At 35.4% G+C, this 22958-nt stretch overlaps 1 protein-coding gene across 1 annotated transcript; it reads right to left on the bottom strand.

Annotated features, from left to right (window-relative positions):
* Nucleotides 1-261: 261 nt before the first annotated feature.
* On the bottom strand, nucleotides 262-20724 carry G2E3 (G2/M-phase specific E3 ubiquitin protein ligase). The gene is made up of 15 exons (XM_009646708.2): nucleotides 20648-20724; nucleotides 19500-19597; nucleotides 16911-17012; nucleotides 16197-16321; nucleotides 14388-14553; nucleotides 13553-13659; nucleotides 12496-12612; nucleotides 11046-11170; nucleotides 10821-10953; nucleotides 10015-10140; nucleotides 8599-8909; nucleotides 7737-7918; nucleotides 7399-7571; nucleotides 4943-5142; nucleotides 262-4289 (listed from the first exon to the last, which is right to left on the bottom strand). The coding sequence occupies exons 1-15, from the start codon at nucleotides 20682-20684 to the stop codon at nucleotides 4057-4059; spliced, it is 2235 nt and encodes a 744-aa protein (XP_009645003.1). The 5' UTR covers nucleotides 20685-20724; the 3' UTR covers nucleotides 262-4056.
* Between the last annotated feature and the right edge of the window lie 2234 nt (nucleotides 20725-22958).

Consider the following 22958-nt stretch of genomic DNA (forward strand, 5'->3'; position numbering starts at 1 on the left):
TCAAATTAGAGCTAAAAATATTTACAAAACTATACTTTCTTGCATAATATTCTAATTAGCATAGGTTTTAAAAGAACTTTATGCAATACAAAATCACAGGGTTGCATTGTTTTGGGGGGTTTTTTGTTGTTGTTTTTGGTTTGGTTTTTTTGTGGTGTTTTTTTTTTGTTTGTTTGTGGTTTTTTTTTTTTTTTAACAAACAATGTTTTGACAAGGATTTTCTGTATACATATGATTGGACATTTCAGAAGTCTTTGTGTTTTCATTTCATTTTATCCAACTAGTAATTCCCTTAAGTAAAAAACACTAAAGCTTGAACTTTAAAATGCTTTACCACATAATACAGAATCAAGATAAACCTTAAAAGCATATTTTGTAGCCTCCAGAGTTGCATTTCCTTCTCTTTGAATAAGAATTTTTGATACTATTTTCAAAACACACATGCAGAATGGGTGAATTAACGACTAATACTCTGCTCTACATTTTAAATACACCTCTGAAAATCCTCAAGTCTTCCAATCTCAAGACTGAACATATTAATGAAACAAAGTCAGAGCTGCAGCACATGTTGATTTGGACCTTTAATATAAACTTTTATTAATTTCTTCTCCTTTTGACTGTATTTCACTTATACACCAGTTAAAAATGCTAACAGCTTTTTCTAATAAGCATCCTTTGCATGGGTGAAGGCAAGTCACAGAAATTTCTTATCACTTGGTTTTTCAAACTTAGATCTAAAATACTTGAGAGGTTGGTTTTTTTTGTTTTTTTTTTTTAAATTATATGTGCTTTAAGGAGCCCATACTAAACCCACTAATACTAATCTATTATTGTTTACTAGAAAATGGTCACTATAGAAAATAAATAGCTTATTTGATATGCTAATTCCAGATGGAAGCTTAGGGTTTGATGCAGAAACTGCGGGGTGAAGTTCTTTGGCCAAACACAGTCAGAGGACTGCAATCATTCTCCTGCGGCCCTGACAAATCTTCCAAAAGATGTAACTTCTATAAAAATATATTTAACACACCACAGCTAATGTATATGCAATTCTTCTCCTTGTGTTACAGAAATACTGAAAGTAAGCAACTTCCCTAATTTCCAGATGTGCCTCAGGTTACAGTTTATGTAAAGTGAAAACTACCCGACAATATTGCACTTCAGTGACTTGCTATAGCAATTAAAAACCCGACGATCATTATAGCTACAGAAATTGCTCTTATGGTTTCCAGACAAGAGACCTTTCTGTGGTTTGATGGATTAAGAGTCAGCTTATTCAATGGAATTTTAATGAACAGTTAGAGTAAATTTAAGATTGGTCTCTATAAATAAATGCTGAAAATGAGCAGAAGAGAAGTTCCCCTCTGTAGTAGCATTTAGGAATACAACTTGAATATACCAAGGATTATATTAGAATGTCTAGATAGAGCTGATCAAACCAACAGGAAAGGAAAGACATGTCCTGAATGTGTACACATGAGTATTAGAAAATGGGAACAAGTTCTGTGTAAGAAAAATCTTTTCAAGCAATATTAGAGACTAGAGGATTTTATGAATTCCATATTTTGATGTAGCATTGTGTAGCACAACTTTAAAGTTAACTTAAACCTATCAGCTGCTGAATTCAAAGCAATAAAAGGTGTGAACCCTGTTTTTATCTCAGATACTTTCTGAAGCCTTATATTCACATTACCTTATTATTTTTTTCTCCATTGAAAGTTTTAAAATGCAGTTTATTTAGTTTTGAGTTCTAAACCATTTCTCTTGCCACTGCAGGTATGAGAAGTCCTTTAAAATTATCCACGCTCTGCTTGCTACTTCTCTAAGTTCTGTACTTCCCATACAGCCCTATATAACCTAATATTACAGAAGGCATTTATCTCTAACTAGGCAAGAAAAAGGAATACTGCACTGGGTATGCCACTTGTTTTTAAAGTATAATACTCTATCTGCACAAGATTCATTGCTGTATTTTAGAAACATGAATATACAGCATAAATCTGTTCTATGCAAATAATTGCAACAAACCATCTTTGTTACAATGGTAACAGACCATTCTGAAGGGTAAGAATATAAAGACATTATTGGCAGTGTGACATTCAAAAATTATGCAAAGACGACAAACATGGAACATTATTGGAGAAAAAAAAAAATCAGAAGAGAATGAGAAAATGCTTAGTCTATGAACTAGTCAAATGACATTCTCCAAGAGCTCATGCATTTATTTTAAAGGCTACTTTAATATGCTTTTAGCTCAGAACCAGAAAAACACCACTAGCCCTGTCTTAATTTCAAATATTCTTAAATTTCTAGTGACAGGACTTTGATGAGATTAGATTGTTTTAGCTATTTGAAAGCAGTGAGAAATACCTGATCTAAGCCTTGCGATAACTTACTTAGACACTTCGGAAAAAAAAAAATTTAAAAAGTGTCATGCATATTTTTGTTACCCAGTGATGGAAATAGGTCTGTATAAAAAAAATAAAATTAGCACCTCTCCCAAGATCAAGAAAGAAAGAGAAGCTGTAGCAGTTTAAGAAAGATTTCAAAATACCTGCATACTGTTAACTGAACTATGTAATTTAAATACCCATCTGCCTCTTTGTTTTTGACCCTTTATAGCATGGTCTACAAATTCAGTGAGTGAGTCTTGACTGCCACTTCCATTTACAATTTACCATGGATGTACTTTCTTGCCAAGGCATTCAGAAGTAAAGCAATCCTGCTTTTATTTTCAAAAAAACCTAAGCTATATGCTATATTAATAAAAATGCGTATGATTATTTTCAGGATTTTGAAGAATGCGGATATATATAGATATATACAGATATATATATCTATATACAGCTATAGCACAGCCTATGTTTGGGACATAGTATAGGTGGTCAAACTGCTGGTGGGGAAATTTCAAAAAGACACCTGCATATATTAAAAAACCTGTACTTAATGTCCTTTTAGTTTCATAGCTTTAGTATTAGTAACATTAAATTCTTATCGTGAGGAATTTCACTACTTATCTGGCTTATTGGCATTTATACAAATACTTCAAAATTGAAATACATTTTATACATCTTCCTCAGACTGCGCCTACAATTGAACAGGAAGAGTTTAGACTAAAAACTAGAAAAGTGTCAGGCACTGACAAGCTTGGTGGTAGACTGCCTTTAGTTTAACAAATAGTTTTAGTGCATATTCCTACGGAAATACTGACTTGCATGGAAGACAAAGTAACATGTTCTAAAGAGCAACAAATTCTTACACTTTCATATCTAACAGCATTAAGTCTAACTCTCATACTTCACTTTGAAAGACCACTTATTGTTGCATATTCAAGATTTACTTCTAGTTTTTACTGTTTTGGCTATGTGTATGATTAAAAACTGATGTATAACAGTAGAATGCAGAAACATGTGCAAATGCCAGACTGTTTAACAACAGAAACTCAAGTTCAACCAGATTTTGTTCTTGCGCCTTATTATTTTGCCTAGGTTTTCTCCAGACCTTAGTTATATTTTAATGCACTAACCACAATAACCTTAAAACATAGGTCTACATGAATCATCAAAACGTAAATGAATCATCAATATAAAAACAATTACTGGAAAAATATACATGGAACAACTGAAGACCTGTATCAGAGTTTTACATGAGACAAAGCTGTACAGCAGTTATCTTCAAAATGTACCCGATTTGACTTCGATAAATAAATTACTGAAGAATGTAATACAATCAACATACTTACCTGTGAGAGCTAGAATGTTACAGAGTTTGGTAACATTTCGTATGTGTCTACAGCAAAAGTAGACATTTAAAGTACTTCTGCAAGAGATTGCTGGCTCTTGAAGTCAACTTCAAACTGGAAGATGGTTCAACAGATGAAGTGTATTTTCATTTGAAAATTGTTTTCCATCTTACAAGATAACTACTTTTAGCATATCTTTGGGGAAAAAGTGAGAAAAGGCTGAGCATGCTGTCCAAAAATACAGTAGCGATTTGTAAGCAGACATTCCTGCAGAAAATTGAAGTTTCCAACATCCAGCTTAGTAGCAATACTATTTATTCTTTTTCGACTCTTAGTGTGTTTCTGATGGTGAATTCCATTTTCTTTTTAAACTGCTCATATGTCTTTGTTATAGGGAGCTCCAAGCAATTAAGGAGTCTGTTTCCAACAGGATACCTTATATGCAAAAATTTAATAGTAGGTTCAGGATCAAAACCAATGGGGGGTATAGTAAAAGAGCCTGTTACGAAGAGCAGAATATCCTCCAACGTCACTACAGACTCACCACCTAAAAAAATAGGATTAGGTTGTATCATTTATTGCTTATTATCCACAAACCATTATTCTTCGTGTTAAGTGTTAGAGGAAAAACCCTGAAATCAGGAAACCTCAGGATCAATATGCTGAATGAATACACAGTTATATGGCCAAATAAGAAAAATTTTAGCAAGAAAAACCCACTTGGGCTAGTTCTGAAAAAATCTTAAATGAATAGAAATAAAACCCTCTTCTGCAAGAAAATACCACTATTTTCTATCTTTTTTGAGACACATACTATCTAATAAAGTTCACAACAAAGCTGAATAGAGGGGATTAACGGATTTTTATGTACCTCTTAGGCTGGGTTTTTGTTGGGTGTGGGAGTTTTTGTTTTGTTTTTTAGTACCAAACTTTCAGATATTTACTTCTCTCAAGTTTGATTGTAATTAGGCAAGTTTCAGAGATTATAATTAGTAAGGGAGAGCGGGGAAAAAGGAACAATTAGGAACAGAGACCTCAAAACCTTCATTTATTTACCCCACTGAACTCTAAAAACCAAACCCTGTATGTATACCAGCAGCAAAGTACCCTGTACTGGGAAAGGGGAAAAGAAAAAAAAAAAAAAAAAAAAAAAAAAAAAAAAAAAAAAAAAAAAAAAAGAAAAAGAAAAAATTTACTTACTTTCCACATCTTGCAAATAACCCATCCAAAAATCAGCACCTTCAATTTTATTTACATCTGATGAAGAATGGATTGTAAAGAGATCACAAATAGTTTCTGCTGAAAGTCTTTCCGGTTTTTGGCACAATATAGTAGAGAATGCTTCTGGATGCATTTGCATTTTCTCTAGCACACCAAGAGTTTTCAAACCTTGCCTAAAACTAGGAGGGGGAGGGGGGGGAAAGAACAAGCATACATCAGAAAGCCAGTAGGTAACTAATTGTACTCTGCATTTTATAAGACTGGGCATAATAAAGTTCCCCCATCTGCAGTCTCCAAGTCTTGTCCATAAGGTGTACATAGTAGTCCTATTCTATTTTAATCTTGGAAAATTTAATTCTCATTTTAGCAATCTAAGTGTTTCTGTGGAGCTTTTTGGGCAGATGAAGGAAATACAGTCAATTTCTGCATATCACTGGTATTTCCTGGTACTTGACTGTATAAGCATGGTTTACTTTTAATTTGTATGCAAGAACATACTGAATTGCTTTCTTACAAACATCTGTTTAGAAAACACAGTTTAAATACCTTGTCCCTAGGCAAAAATGAGGTGCATTAAAAAACAGCCTTGACTTGGCTTCTGCTGTCTGCATGTGTTTACATGCTATTATTCCTCCCTGTGGCAAATGCTGGTAACAGTATCCTGGGCTGCATTAGGAAGCGTGGTGCCAGCAGGTCAAGGGAGCCAAACCTGGGAGTGCTGTGTCCAGTTCTGGGCTCCCCACTACAAGAGATGGAGACATACTGGAGAGAGCCCCACTCGGATGATTAAGGGATTGGAGCATAACCCTGTGAGGAAAGGCTGAGGGAGCTGGGAATGTTCAGCCTGGAGAAGAGAAGGCTCAGGTGGAATCTCAATGTGTAGAAGTATCTGAAGGGTGTTTGCAAGTAAGTCAGAGCCAGGCTCTTTTCAGTGGTGCCCAGTGACAGGACCAGAGGCCACGGGCACAAACTGAAACACAGGAGGTTCCATCTGAACATCAGAAAATGCTTTTTCACTGTGAGGGTGACCGAGCACCGGCAAGGGTTGCCCAGAGGGGTTGTAGAGTCTCCACCTTTGGAGATATTTAGTTGAAAGTTGTCTGGACACTGTCTTGGGCAACTGGTTCTAGGTGGCCTGGCTTGAGCAGCAGGTGGTAGACAGGATTACTTCCAGAAGTCCCTTCCAACCTACACACCAATCGGATTCTGTGATTAACTAAATTTATTATTTTTTTCTTAAAAAGCAGCTCTGCAGGTTGAAAAAATTTCACTTGTTACTGTGTACTGGGTAAGAACATTGCAAGCAACTGGCTGTACAATTTAACCACCATGTTAAATCAGAATTAAAATTTTACTTGTTTACCTATCATTTCTTAAGGCCAAATCAGTAAAATTCAGAATAAACATGTTGGAAGTGTACAGTCAGTGGTGTAGAACGTTAACAGCTAAAGTGACTAACTCTTTACTTACTTCTCAGTCTTTGGTATTGACAAGTAAGTTCTTGCTCTGCTCACTTTTGCCCTTTTTAAGCCCATCTCCAAAAAATGCATAAACACACATTTTCCCATAAACAGACTACTTATTATCTTTTACTTTTTAAATGACTAGTTTTAAAATAGGATATAGATAGGTCAAATAGGCCACAGAGGGCCTTGACTGAAAGACTTATTACTCTCAGCTTCGTTAAAAAAAACCCTCACATTCAAAATCAGTTTTTTCATAGCTCTTGGGAGATTCCGTTGATTCAAATTTGTCAAAGATACCATAAATGTGTTAAGTATAAATCCAACTATACTTGCTGGAAAAATTAGCATCCAAAGCCAATGGAGAATGCAAATTGGAAGTAAGGTCAGAGACCAATCAAAAAATAATCAACAGCTGCAACTTTCCCAGCTATTTGAAGTTATCACTGCCTCATGAAAACACCAATGCAATACCTACATTCCAAGTAGGCCAACTTACACTTGTGCACATTATTGCCCTCTAATGGCATGCACAAAATCCCTAATTAGAACTCTGGAAAACTAATTTAAATTCTAAACATATGTTTAACACTACTAAAATTTCAGGATTCTAAATACCAGTAATTCTGAATTAAAAGTGAACATAAATAAGCTAGAGAAATTTTGTAGCGCAAAGGTCTTTGTCATGCTACGGTTTACAACTGTGAATCTGCCCTCTTCCATAAGGTTGAAAAAGGAATGAAGGAATGTGACCAAGGGGAAGCAGAACGGAGTGGATATGTAGAGAAATAATTTTAGCCTTTCAGTTTAACTAACTAGTTAACAGTTACTACTTAATCCACTGAAAATACAGTACATTTCATTGGTTTAAATGCAGAATAAGGAAGAACATGTGAAAGTTTTAGCAACATATTATTTAGTACTTCAGTGAGGAAGAAATCCAGGAATTCTGAAAATTCAAACAAAACAAACCTTTCTAAGGGTGAAATAATTCTCTTGATTACATGATGGATCAATATGTCATTCACCAGCACATTTTTATCACACAAAGCTGTTATAGGTCTTAAACATCCAGCAGCAGCAAGGAATTCGTAACACTCGTGTACTGTAGACTGTAGGCTGGACAGACTGTTTGCATATTTTATCTGTATCAGAAGACAAAAGTTAGGAATTGGTTTACTCCATGCGTGTTTGTATATATATAAAAAACATGCTTTTTATTTTGAACTTAAGTTATATTCAATAAGCCCTTCTCTATCTCCAAATACAGTCTTGAACAAGAATTTGCCAGTACATTTAGTTTTATTTACCATTTTTATTGTTTGTGCTACATCAACATCAGCAACATCTTCCAAAGCTGGCTTCACATTCTCTGGACCATAGACAAGACAATTGAACAGTGTTTTGGAAAAGAAACCAGGAGATGGGCCACCGTGAACCAGAGAAACTGCAATCATTTTACCAGCTTCAAAATACAGATTCTCTTTTACAGCTGCAAATTAAAAAAAAAAAATTACTATATATACATAAAAATAATTTGTGATACTTTTTTTTTTTTTTTACAGAAAATCTCATAATGCGATTCCTTCTTACTTTAGGAGATGCCACAAATGAAGTTTGCCATCTCCTGCTGGTTCAAACAATAAGACCAGTATTTTTTACACAGCAGTACCATATTCTTTTATTCCAACTCCTCAGCCACTATCAAGCTCTGGGAGGAGATGTAACTTCCTCTTACACTTTGTACCCAATGCACATTTAATTCTGAAGCGTAGGAACACAAAGAAGCTAGCTTTGGGTCTTTAGGGAACATGCTATCAGAGATAACGTTCTAGAAATTTGAGGGAGGGAAAAATAAGTAACAGAGAAAGTGAGTCAGGAAGAAAGAAATTCACTTGTAGAGAACAAATACATTAATTAAAGAGTTCCAATTCTAATGATATGCTGTATTTTTTCCTTGGTTGTCATCAACTTTTCCAACTAAACCAAATTTCTTGGTATTACAAATCTGCACATCACCCCCCTTTAGAATTGAAAAGCAAAAAAATTCAAAAAACCAATTTATATTCATCAGGACTCTAATTGTGAACTGACAATCATACTGGCTGAAGATCTAAAAACCTTTCAAGCTGCATAGTTCTTAATGTATTTTTGAACAAAGCATTTAGTTACCTTGAAAATCAAGGGACAAGTTCTTTGCAGAAGAGCCCTCAAACAATGATGAATTCTGAAGGTGAAGCATTAATAATTGGAAGAAACGGTGTTTTGATGCAGCAGAATTATTTGTCTTTGATCTATTTTTGCAGTTTGTGAACTTTATTTCAATGGTGTTTGTAGGACTGAACTTGCGCTGTCTAAATCCTTTTAAAGCACTATTCCAGATATTTTCTGTATTGATGTTAAGTCTTGTAGTTTTTGTATTAACCTGTAGCTTTAACTCCTTCAGTACATTAGAAACTTCCATTCTTTGCCTTCTTAAATGCCTACAAGAAAGTTGCATGTATTTTCAGATGAAATCTATGATTCATAATTAGCAAGAGTTTACAGGAAACATCCTAAGAAACTACTAAGAAAAACACCTCTTTAAACACTTTGGTACTTTAAGTATGGGTATTATTTTTGGTAATTTAGGTATTGCCTAAATCATATCAGTAAAATATTTGGTGTAGATGCTTCAAATTTTAACTCTATAGGGGCAAATTTTGAAGTACCTCTAAGAACTAGAAAAAAGGAGGTAGAAATAATTACTTTGGCATAAAATGAATAGTTATTTTCTTAATTCAGTTACACCAACATAGTGCCAAACAATTCTCACACCATCATTCTACATTTGAACAATGTGAAACAAGTGAGAAATTGAAGCGCTTACCACGTTTGTATTAAAGATATGTTTTGCAACCAAATTGCAATACACTGTCAACTATGCACTAATATTTAATCTCTGTTACTATAATCGAAAATACATTTGAGGAGGGAGAAATATTGCAGTTCTTGTATAACAAAAATAAGACACCAGTCTAAATAAGATCCCTTCTTCATTTTCTAAGTTGCAACCAAAACTATTTCAAATACCCTACCTACAAGAAGTAACTAATTCCCTCATCAGAATTGTTAGCACATAATTTATTAAGTCTACCTGTAATAAGTACTCACACTAAGAGAAAAGTTTTGTAGCCTTAAACTGAATATTCAAAATTAAAACATGTTAATTTACCAGTGATTTTAGCATAATCATGAACTACTCTTATGGTACAAACGCAAAAACATTGAAAATTCAGGATATGTCTAACTTGAAGGTAGTTAGGATTTTTATTCCCCCTTGTCTAAAGAATGGCTAGCCATGCTTTGGTCAGGACAAATATGTGTTTCTGGGTTTTTATCCCCTAATCCCCCTCTGGCATTTAGAAACAGCAGAAGCCTTTACCAAGCTATACCTTCAGCTCTTCAGTGTACTCATTCCATTTTTCCAGTGACTATATACACACACACAAAAAAAATAATATATAGCCACTATACACACAGTAGGAAATATGGCATAAAGCCAAGTGCTAGATTACTCTTCAGCATAAGAAAAATAGAAGAAAATACTTTTTCCTCTGCGACCAATTCCTGTTTGACGTCAGTGGAGATAAGGACATCGTCACTCTGTTGGATGCTGGAAGTTCTAGGTGTGAGCAGGGTGACAAGTTGTTCTGGCACATTATCTTTGGTGACCTACAAGCCAAAATACTGTTTTAATACAAGATATAATTGAAAAATGCATAAACGCTTGTTATTTGAAGGTAACAATATAATTTGTACCTATTACAGTACCGAATCTTGTCTGCATGTTCATGGACACAAAGTCCATCAGTGCTTGAATTACAATTTTAAAAATAATAATTCAGTATATTATTATGTTGTGGTTTTAGGGTTCGTTTTTAGTTGCATCCCATACACGAGATGGGAGTCCTGATACAACAAGTAAAAACTAAAACTATGCGTTTCTACAGACTTGAAAAGTTTTTATTACAGCAGAGGAAAACGTTTATAATAAATACCTTTGTAAGCTAGATTTCTAGCACACTTAACATAGAAAAAATACCAACAAGCAACCTTAGCTTTAAGTTTTGCCATTTATACATTCGAAGTTACCTCCAATTTCCTTTTACAAGGATCCAATTTTATCATACTAAAAACTAGTTTACATGCCATCGTATGCAAAGAACAATAGCAAATTTACAGAGTTCACTGCTTACTCAGAAAACTTCAATCACTAAACTTTACTCCAATTCTATTAAATATGCAATTCAGTGTAGGAAGTTTCTCATATGGAATAAGCCATCGCCTCCTCATGTTTAAATACTATTTTACATTATAATCAGTTTTCTGCTTGAAAACAGAACATTACGCACTGGAGAAGAAAATTGCATTGAGATCCATGTGACTGCCGAGGGCACTTTGGAGATGGCTCTTCCAGCAAACACGTTGTCCCATCTGTCTTTTCAGAGGTAGCCAAAGAACGCTTTTTCTGTTTGCTGTAGTTCCCTGTACGATTAAATGATTGATTCAGTGAATTTGCTACGTGTAAAATACATAGTGTTACAATCTCTCATTCTAAGCAGCCACCATAACTTTACCTGCTTTTGCAAAAATACTTCGGCATTCTATGCACTCCCAGTTTTGCTCCCATGACTTCATAGATGAACAGGCCAAATGAGTTCCACGGGAACCACAACACTGACAACGCTTTATTTCCCATTTACTAAAATGAAAAACTTACATATTTAGCATTAGACAGAAACATAAGGCCAATTAAAACAAAGAATATTCAACACTAAGTGTAATCTAGACACTAAAAAAAGCATAATTTTATCAGTCTGTTAAGACTGTACATATTCAAAGGAAACTTTCTGCAGATAAGGTGAACTCAAAATTCCTCGCTGCAACAACAACAAAGCAGCTAGCTTGTGTTGAAAGAGGCTATGAGTTAGTCTGCTCCCCTGCCTTGAAGTCAATAGCTGGCAGGTGGTATTTTCTCCTCATGTTGCTAGCTGGCAACATCCTCTGTGTTTTATGGGTAGCCATCATTCAGCTTTTCCAAATGGTAATTTTTTTAAAGGAGCACATCTGATTATTCTTACACATTCTGAATAAGCCTCTTCATTAATGCCAGTGTTTAAGTATCTGTTAGATTTTTGTCTAGATTTCTTCAATTTTGCCTTAAAGTACAATGGAACAACATGACTGATACTAGTTCAAATAGTGGAAGCTTAAGGTACAACTCTTAAAGGCAAAATAAATCCTGAGGTACACACATACCATGAATGAACCAAGCAATGTTTGGTCAAATCTGTACAAAGCAAAATTAATGTCTAGAGAGAAGAACCTACCACAGTACTACAGAAACAAGTCTTCAAAGTAGAGGCTCTGACCACTTTGAGTATACTCATGCCAATGGAAGATATAAATTTCAGAAGCACACAAATAAAACAAGAAAGAATGCAGAAAATGAACTTGTTAATCAAAAATTAAGCAAGTGGTAGAGCAAAATAAAGCCTTTTACATGGTCACTCAAGCCTCTCATTTATTGTCAATATTCTAGCTGCCATTTGCATGCAGAGCAATAGCTCACAGGTTGATTTCAGATTGATTTTACAAAGCTAGTTAATTTTCAGCTAAGTCTATACTTCAATGAATTTCTTGTAAAGGTATTAAATATTCTAACAATTATTTAATTGTTTAATTAAGCTCTGAATGAAACATACACATTAGGCACTTGCTATTCTACATGTTATGTAGATGTACAAATTCTACTTCAGCGCTGTATCAAATGAGAACAAGGACAAGATAGCTGGTAATTGATCGGTTTGGTTTTCTTGGCTTTTATAAACCAATTAAGTTAGAGAAAATTAGTACTGAAATATTACGATTATAGGGAGTAAACCAAACATTTTATTTGGACATGGTGCCTTGGCTTGACATTAAAACCTGATGCTGAAGAATATTAAAGCATTCAAATAAGAAAAAAACCCCACCACTAAAGAACTATTGCATCCTAGGTTATACCTTCCTGCAAAAGTATCATACCTATCAGGTTCATTATAGTCCCTTCCTTTCTTGCAGAGACACCTTTTAATGTCACAGTGTTGATAACATTGCAGTAGGTCTTGATATGCATTCTCTTCAAGTTCCCAAGATGCATCCCTATAAACAAGGCAGAAGATCTGTTATTACAACTGTATTTCCGATTATTTAAATGGGTTGCTCTGTCTTTGGAAAAGATGTATGTAATAACTACACAAAGAAATTTCAATCATGTAATGTTCTAGGCAACAGCTAGACAACTGAGAGGGGGAAGAAAAAGTTCTAGGAATAAAAATAATGCTATAAAATATACCCACAGACTTTTTCTTGTGTACAGTTAGTATGATTAAAGTACTTATTATTTTTCACATGGCCTCAGTGCACGTTTGCTCCGTTTCATATTATTCTGCCTTCTTTCTCACAGCAGACATGGATATTTGTTTTGGCAGTCTACTCAAGTTATCACTGAAAACGGTCTCATGAAAAGTCACTGAGAAATTTCCAGTCTGAAGAGACTGATAGTTTAACAATAATACTTCTAACAAAGAAACATCATTCTGATCACTTTGGCTTATTTTGAGTCCCATCAAATGGTGAAGACTTCTGATAACAGCTCAGAACTTTAGAAGCAGTCATTATACTAGGCATATCCTTAGCAATCCCTTGGGAGAAGATGGAAGCTGTATGGCTGAGTAATCAGTTGATTATAATACTGTCTGGACAGAATTTCAGATAATGTAAAAACTTGGGCACAGAAAATACACTTCTCCGCAACCTCTATGTTAATGCAAAATTATTGTATTCAAGAAGTGTTGTGATCTTTTAAATAGGTCCCTGGTTGAATCATGGCATAAAAAGTGATTTTTCAGAGCTTTCTGCTTTATGCTCGAGGTGACTACTTTGGTCTTTCACAATTTTTATGCATAACTAAAAGGAAACAGGCTGCTCTTAGCAAACAAAACAGTTCTACCATTGAAGGTAGAACTGAGGTTTCACATATTAATAGATGCAGTTCTATCGAAATTTTTACAGAAGAGTGATTATTGACAAGATTACTTACTTTTCTGGAATGTGTATGCCCATTCTCAACATTTCTTTCTGAAATTTGTCCTTGTTATTACATACTGTGCACCTAAAGAAAAATATCCCAGCACTCAAAGCTTGATACTGTGTCAAGAAAAAAAAAACACAACAAAAAACCAAACCAATTATTGAATTACTACCATCCTTAGGATGCTGATAAATAATGCCTTAATATCTATAACCATTACATTCACGGATACTGTCCTGACATGGATGTTAAACCTGACATTGATCATGATGTCACTTGACATTGAAGCAGATGGTGAGCATTTTCTCTTCCTTTAAAGGACAAGAGCTCACATGCTAGAATCATGTTAATAAACAAAAGCACAACCCTTTTCAGTCAACCTCTCTGGATCTAGAATGAGTTTACAAAAATAACTTTATAACTTCTTCCAGCACTGGACTTTGGCAAAGGGAACTGATGACGGATAAATGACATTTTTAGCATTTAGATTCTGCACATAATGATTTGCAAGATGGCAACTACCTAGGTTGGACTTCAGTTCCTAAAAACAACTGAATTTATTTTTAGTAATAATCCTAATAAATAAGGCATGAAGCGTATCACACATGCAGAAACATGGAGGGGAATTAATAGTGTAAAAAAAAAAACCTCCTTCTTGTAAGACACTAGTCTCCAAAACATAATTTTAGCATTGTCCTTCAAACCTAGTATATTTCCATACCTACTGCCTACATTAACCCTAAGCAATTATACAGTTTTAATTAATTGTTCCATTATTTTTAAACACAACAGAAATGTGATCTCCATGGACGCAAAGAGAAAAGAAAGGGAGAACCTGTGTTACCTGCAAGCATTCTCGATGAAACCAAGCGTTTTTACAGCAAGGACTTTTCAATACAGTGTAAGTTGGAAGCTGTTCAACCAAATCCAGGCATATTGTACACTGTGAAGTTCCACTAGATTCTTGATCTGGAAACTTTTGAACTGGTTTATGTTCCCAACAGTAAGATCTAAAAACAATAATTTAAGGTTCCCTTATGAAAACAACATTTTAAGAACCTTCCTCAAAATTTGAGTATAGCAAAATGAATTCCGTTTTATATCTATTTTTCATGAATAAATGCAACAAGCTAAAAAGGCTAAAAAGGTTTTTGTTATTTCTGAGCAGTGCTGGCACAGGGTCAAGGCCTTTTCTGCTTCTCACCCCACCAACAAGGAGGCTGGGGGTGCACAAGAAGCTGGGAGGGGACACAGCCAGGACAGCTGACCCCAACTGACCAAAGGGGTATTCCACACCATATGATGTCATGCTCAGCATATAAAGCTGGGGTAAAGAAGGAGGAAGGGGAGGCATTCGGAGTGATGGAATTTGTCTTCCCAAGTAACTGTTACACATGATGAAGCCCTGCTTTCCTGGAAATAGCTGAACATCTGCCTGCTGATGGGAAGCAGTAAATGAGTTCCTTATTTTGCTTTGCTCGTGCATGCAGCTGTTGCTTTACCTATTAAACTGTCTTTATCTCAACCCATGAGTTTTCTCACTTTTACCCTTCCGATTCTCTCCCCATCCCGCTGAGGGTAGTGAGCAAGCAGCTGCGTGGTGCTCTGCTGCCTATCAGGATTAAACCACAACACACATGTAAACAAATTATGTATCTAACAGAGCAAGTCAACAGAACAATAGTAAGGAAGAAACTTATTGCTAACCATAAGAAACTTATTGTCAACTAATGCTCTGTAAATTAGAGATCATATACCCTCTTCTCTCAAAACTTCTTTTGGTCCAAATAATGTGCTTACTGTCCTCAGAACCTCAAGTTCTTCCTATATTTCAATGCTACCACGATGTTAAAAGAGCAGTTTTGAGTTTGCATATTGATTCTCCAGAGTCTAGGTAGCAGGATATAATTTATAATTTAGCACATTTTCAAAGAAATAAGACAGCCAAGAAATGTAGTTCTAGAAGAAACCTTTCCAAAAAAGCCTTATTTTTACATGTGCTTGACTTAATACAAGTGATTTAAGTTAAAATGCCTGCCAGACTTCAATCCATCTACCCTACAAACTCAGCTCACAGTAGGCAGAATAATGCCGTTGTCAAATGCACTCAAGACTATTTTGACTACGGCCAAGATGCTGGACAGATAATAGTAAAAGAAAATAAAGCAGGTTTTAGACATTTGATATTAAACCTATTTCTCCTACAGTCCATCTCTAATAGGAAGATCTAGAAGTCTTGTGCTTTGAAACACGACAGAATGGCAAACTGTGTTTTGACTGCTGAGATAGGCAGCCAAACCACTGCCATTTCAAATGCACAGGAGGCAGACAAACAAAAACCCCAAACCAACCATTTTGCAGTTTATTTCAGAGTTTAGGATTTAATGCTCAATTTTGTAAACAATTTAACTCCTTGTAGAAGTATTACATTGTATCTTTAAAAGCTCTGAGAATTTAGTTTATAGGTACTGGGTATGCAATATAATTGCTTGGCCTTCATGTTTTTCACAAATCAGATGTTTTTTCTTAGATAACCTGCACGTCATTTATACTTAACAGCCTATACAGTAACAACCCATAAAAAAACCCAGATCACCTCCTGTATAAATATAATTAATTGAAAATGAAAAAGCAACAAAACCCCAGAACTTACCTGAAGTCTTCCATGAACTGGAAAATACACTCCTTTTGTATCCCACAAGGAAAATGGTAACTTCGTTTGCATTTGGGAGCTACACATCCAATTGAAGCACCCTTTTTCTTACAGATATTACATTTCTAGGAATAATTTGGTTTAGAAATAACAGAATATTAACAGCTAAAGTCCAAGTAACATTACAGGAATTAAAGCAATAGAAAAATGAAGAAGAGTATAAGAAGGGAAGACTAACTGTGACAGGACTATTGTGTTTTAGCCCTATTTAAAAGAGTAAAGATATGTAGTTATTTCATAGACTTTGATTATGTATTGTTTTACATGCGTGTTGACTTGTGACACATAAGCCAAAATACAAGTTCTTTTACCAGTACCTATAGTTTAGCTGCATCTATAAAATTATATGATATGTCAGCCTGAGGCTCAGCATAATGTCATGAGGTATTATGCATGTGTAATTTGCTCTCACTTATCTGCAACATACCCAGGAAATAAAAATATTAGCAAACTTCCGCAGGTTTTATTGTCCCTTGTGGCTTTCATGAGCCCAATATACTTGTTACTTAAATGTAAAATTCAAATGCTTGAATGGGCTCAGCACACTGCCCATCAGAGAAAGAAAAGAAAACAAACTCCACAGGTGAAAGATACTAAGTGCATTTAGAAGTTACTTTATTATTCCCTTGTAAATACCAAAGACTTCATTCTTACCAATTTTGCAGCTCTATTTACTTCTTTTCTAATATCCATGATTAAGAATCCATCTACACCTTCATCTTCCTCCCCTCTCTGCCAAATGCCACTTGACATCAACTATGGAAACAAATTAAGTATTTGAAAACATTCATCTACCTAAAGATTTAAAACTTACCTACACAGCGTTTAAGTAACAGAGAAGTTTAGTCTAACAAAGCTTGTATGCAAACATTTTAACTATTAAAAATCTAATTCAAAACATCCATGTATTTTTGTCTGATATAACAATAGGGAATAGTAACCAGTAACATGAAAATAAATATTTCATAACATCAAAGTCTTATGTAATACTGTAGAGCCCAAGATGGCGAATTTTACCTTCCTTTTTCAGATATACGGACTATTCAGATAATTGTCAAACAATTACTTTCAGCATATAAAGCTTCAGAGGAAGTAAAATTAGTTTAGTTAATGTGAATGACAATTGTGCTGTGGAGATAATAAAGCACAGTAGGAAGTATTTGTACTGAAGAGCAACCTGAGAGGAAAAGTAATTCACTTTAGAGGAGAACTAAATAAAAACAGAATCAAGTAACTAGGCAAGTCAGAAGAGCCTGATGATAATTTAAAGTTACGAAGTAAGGGAGTTAACATCACAAACTTCAAAAAACTAACTAGTTTCACAACTTGTTGCCTCCTATATTCTTTACAATCTCATTTTATAATCTTGTCATGGTTTTGGCTGGGATAGAGTTAATTTTCTTCCTAGTAGCTGGCATAGTGCTGCGTTTTGGATTTAGTATGAGAAGAATGTTGATAACACACTGATGTTTTAGTTGTTGCTAAGCAGTTCTTACATCAGTCAAGGACTTTCTCAGCTTCCCCTGCTCTGCCAGGTGCACAATCACTGCTCGGAGGCAGGTTGGGTGCCAGTGGGCGGGTGGTGAGCAGTTGCATCACTTGTTTTTCCTGCATTTTGTTTCTCTCTCATTGTTTTCCTTTTCATTATAATTATTATTCTATTTCAATTATTAAACTGTTCTTATCTCAACCCATGAGTTTTCTTACTTTTGCTCTTCCAATTCTCTCCCCCATCCCACTTGGGGGGGAAAAGGTGAGTGAGTGGCTGTGAGGTGCTTAGCTACCGGCTGGGGCTAAAACATAACAGATTTCAACACAGCACCATTTTCTACCTACAGAGTTTTATCAATACATGTACATATAATACATAATATATCAAGTTGAATACAGGTAAAATTTTATACCAAAACCAATTAAGAATGTATTTTTTCCAAATGTGAGACATTCAGCAAAGAAAAACGAAACTGCACCACTAACTGCCTCTTTCTAGAACTCTTTTCTTATATAATATTCACTATATTCAAGTAAAATCACAGGCTTCTGTTTGTTTGTTTTTAAAAAGAAGTACAGACCAAAACCTAAAAGATGACTGCAGGAACCTCATCACCGTAAAACATCGTATAAATCATAAGGCTCAGTGTTGTAAGCATGCCCTTTCCTAACTGTTCTGCTCCATCAGAAAAGGACATTTTTCCTATCATTTCATATGGTGTTACGTATGAGACAAAATGATCATGAACAGACCTAAATTTCCTTCCAGATGCTTAAAGTTTATTTAAGAAAAAAACCTCTATGCAACTTTAGAAAACCTCCACTCTGCCTAGTCTTTGAAGGATTCAACATCCAACCTATTAAGCCACCTGCAGTCAACACAGTCCTTAAAGAACTGGCTGAGAAAAACAAACAAAACCACAAAACCCCCAAAGTGTTCCCGATGTTCTCAAGACTGTTTTTTTAAACTTGGGAAAAAATTTCCAACTTTTTTTTGTTTGAAGTACTCATATTATTTTAAAGACCTGCAAAGATTTAGAGTTTGAAAGGTAGTTTAAGTATACCTTTAAGAATATGAATCTTGGAAAATGTCAAGTGTGATAACAAAATATACTCAACTGTAATTTATATCCACAACTTTGTTCAAATTATAAGTTTTTTAGTAAAAATAGTTATAGCTATAGAGCTATAGAGCTGTAATATGATCAGTAGGGTACATGTTTCTAAACTGAAAAGTAGGACTATTTCTTAAGTGTTACAACGTCCTCTGTGATGTCAGAGAATAACTCCCAGCCAAACAAGAACTAGTGACAAACAAGGGAAAAAAAAAAAAAAGAAAAAAGAAGACAACTTTTCTCTACTTTTTCCACAAGGGGTGGAATTTTCACATTCTAAATTTTGAAACTACACTTCTCTTACAGAAGCAAATATGTAAGTGCAATCTGTTCCCTTTCTCTTAACATGTACCTTCATTGCTACGATAGGTTGGAAGAATTAACTAAGTAATTAAAGTAAATGGATTATGAACAGAATTTAGCTTTGAGTCAAGGCTTGTTGGGATTTGTTTCATCTCCCATACCTGATGAGTACAAGCCTTCAAGGCTACAAATTAAAGCTGACAGTTCAAGCTTTATAACAGCAAAACTTAAAACAACTGTTGAGACAGTTTATTACTATTTAATACTTGTTGCATTTACTTTTTTAATTTCCAGTTAAAACAGACAGGGTCCAAGATCAACACCATATACTTACCAAACAGTAATAATGAACAGTGAGATTGTATTCCACATATGTCCTTTTTTCTCCATACTTTTCAGGGCAGTCATCTGTCCGTCCACAGAGGACACAGACTAAAATATAGAATCATGTTTACAATCACAGTGAATGTATTGAAAATACTATAGATCAGCTGAAGAGCAGCAACTTTCATCTCTTTTACATGTACCTTCAAGTAGATTACTGGACAAAGGTCAGTAGATACCCCCCCTCTCTCCTTAATATTGAATTCTATAGTAAAAACAGAAGAGGGTACTATTTGTTCCTTCTGTAGTTCCTAAAAAGAAAATACTTCACCAGTTCCACCTGCCAGCTGATTCAGGAGAAGGCTATCACCCAAGCTAAATTCACAAGCAGACTGTGCTCCCAACTGAAACGTTCTTCCCAAAACACCCAAGGATAATTATCAAATGGCCAACAATGTCCAGATGCGTGTGAAATATGTCATCTAACTGTTTCCAGTATTGTACATAAAGACAACACCATATTAGAATCCATGAAGCAACTTAACTGTTTCTTTGGATACCTATGTGATAACTTTAGTGAAAAGCACATGAATGGTATCCTGTCTGTATCAAGTCATATGTTACCAGTGCCTTTAAAACATATGCTAGTTTCACAACATTCAAGGATTTGAGACAACATTGGAGTCAACTAAAACCTTAAGGATTTCCCCATTTCTGCAGTTCCTAGCCCACTAACACACTTCCACAGACATTTAAGACCCTCCCCTCAGTTCTCAATAGATCTATAAGATACATTTTCAATAGTCTAACATCAAGAACAGTCATAGGAGTGATGAGAATAGAGGTACTGCTTCAGCCCAAGAGGGTCCTGAATGATACATCTCAAACACAGCTGTGCCTGATTTGGCAGCTGAATTCCCAAAGTTACTTTCTTAAAACATCTGCAGGAAAGACTATTTTTAAGTAGTCCAATTACGGCAAACAAATCCAAGGAAGTTTACAAGTTATTTGTTTTTCATTCCCTGAGATAAGTGGTTCCAACACAATTTGATTACTGAAAATCCACTTGTTCTTTGAGCCCAAATAGAGCAAGCTATAATTGGCATTATGTACGCAGATTAAAGATTCCTATTACTATTTAATAAAATCCATACTTACATGGACTTTGAATGTCAATATTATCGTTTTTACTCATCCTGAGTTCTTCTGACTGGCTGTCATGAAAAAGAAATGAGGTGTTAAATACATCTAGTGCATTAACCAATGACCATTATATACTGCTTTTACTTTTTATTTTAAATTGAAAAAAACCCAGATTCAGTAAAGTAAAAAATGGGATCAAGAACAAAATAATATTACAATTCAACTGTTATTGTGAGAGATGGGCATTTGGAAAGCAGGATGCAAATGTTCAGAAAAAAAAAGTACTCCCAGGCATGTAGCGACTTAACTATTTCCCCAAACTATCAAACAAGGTATTTTATTTTCAAAAGAGAAAACAAAAAAGTCCAATGCAACAGCTATTTATGTGTAGACTTAATTGTACAGAAGAGTTTGTAGTTATTTTAAACGTCAAAAATAGCGATCCAAGGACAACCAAGGAAGTGGCGGTGACTCCTGCCCAGATAAAGATTGTATTGCCATGAGAAACTTGCTTGGAAGAAAAAATTAACTCAGTAGGATAGTGGCAAAATTATGAAGATAGTCTCCATTGTTTGGAGAAAATGCAGGATCCTGGCCTAGTTAAAGAAATGCTGATCTAAGACACCCGCCACAAAAACTCCCAACAAACTGGTGAGGAATCCAAAACAGGGACATGCATACAGGAGAATTCACACCACTTAGAAATACGTATTTTATATTCTGAACTGGGGAGTAATTTACTTAGAAACATTGACCTAACCTCCATTTCTTTCAAACATCACATGCCCCTAAAAATTAGATCCCCAAGATACATTAACATGGATATACTGGGAGCTGGCCTTTACTGTGTGCCACAGCATACCTTCTAGCCCACCTTGGAAAAAAAAAAACAAAAAACCAAAACAAAACCATGTTTCTTCACCGCAGCATTAAGATGATTATTCTTTCTCTAGTGCAAAGTAGAACCCTTTTAAGAACATTTCTGTAGATCTTTATCTTGCCTTCTCTTAGGAAGCTGAAGAAAGCATTACATGAGTTTTGCAAGACAAGAACCACAGGTGATTGCCTGCAGATCCATCCTTGACCTCACAGGTAGGTGAACAACTTCCTTCACACTCGCCAAAGCGAGCAGTGAGGCAGCTGGTAACAAATCCAAGGTCCAAAACAGAAGCCTGACAGACTCTGAGCTCTCAGAGTTTTGGCATTTACAGTTTAGACGTCTGCCAGGTACAAGCTTCAAGGAACAAACCTCTGAAAGGAGTTGTATTGAGAAAGAAAAAAAAAAAAAAAAAGGGAGACAGAAGTCTGAGGCATAGGGCAACTGCTCTACAGCATTGCATTTTCTTAGAGACCCAGAGTAGCTGTACACTAAAAAAAAAAAAAAAAAGACCTTTACCAAAAAACCATCTAAAAGGAAATAAAAAATAAACAATGCTGCAAACAAATTAAGGCAAGAGGCCCTTAAGAACACACACTGCACCGACAGTCAGATAAAGCAATTGGTTCCAGGTTCCAGTTTTCCCAGAAACACACTTCCCTCTTTCTAAATTACAAAAAAAAAAAAAACTTAATCGGGTACAGGGGGAGCAAAACACAAGCACGCAGCTCACACAGGTTCCCTTCTCTTCGGGATTTCCCAAGACCGGTCACTATCAGTTTCACAGTCCTGAATCTATTAGGGTAATAAAGCAAAGAAACGATCTATATGTAAACACACAACACCAAATTTTCACCTCATTTGTGGTAAAACGCCCTATCAGGTGGAAAAAGCACCTATGTGGCTGGAAACAAGAAATGCACCTTCCTACCTTTGCCTGGCTCCAGCAAAACAGAAAAAAAATCGCTACCCCTCCCCCCCCCAGCCGCAATTCCTTCTACTTTTCTCAAACTCTTTCAAGGAAATGAACCCGGAGTTCAAATTTGCAAGTTAAAAGATATGCGAGAACAACCATTGAAGCTCCATGCACAAGTCCTACAGGGCTCTCTGCAGGAACAAAGCAATTCCCTATCGGTCTATTTGCAAGACAGGAACACATTATCACCCTGTGTTTGTAAAAACCGAAGTGTAGATAAAATATATCTACTTTGCCTAAACAGGGTAAAAAAAAAAAATCCTCAGAGTGAATACTTCAGATTTTGCAACTCCCGTGACTCTTCACTACTACAGAACACAAGGTGTTTTTTAACTCGAGGATGGGAAAAGAAAAACCAAAAACCAGCCCCAAGAGGCAAGGTTTCAGGTACGGGTTTTCTCTGACACGCGAACAAAGGAACCCTCCCGCATCCCCTCCGCTCACGCTGTGTGTCCTCAATTTACCTAGGGCAG

This window comes from Egretta garzetta, unplaced genomic scaffold (genome assembly GCF_000687185.1).
Source record: "Egretta garzetta isolate BGI_Z169 unplaced genomic scaffold, ASM68718v1 scaffold79, whole genome shotgun sequence".
In the NCBI taxonomy this organism is placed as follows: Eukaryota; Metazoa; Chordata; class Aves; order Pelecaniformes; family Ardeidae; genus Egretta; species Egretta garzetta.

Excerpts from the sequence above, each read along its gene's own strand:
- G2E3 (XM_009646708.2), bottom strand. The coding sequence starts at position 20,684 with ATGAGTAAAAACGATAATATTGACATTCAAAGTCCAT. Across the intron at positions 7,572-7,736 it reads TAGCACAAACAATAAAAATG|ATAAAATATGCAAACAGTCT; the intron begins GTAAATAAAACT and ends CTTCTGATACAG. Across the intron at positions 4,290-4,942 it reads TTATTTGCAAGATGTGGAAA|GTGGTGAGTCTGTAGTGACG; the intron begins GTAAGTAAATTT and ends CTATTTTTTTAG.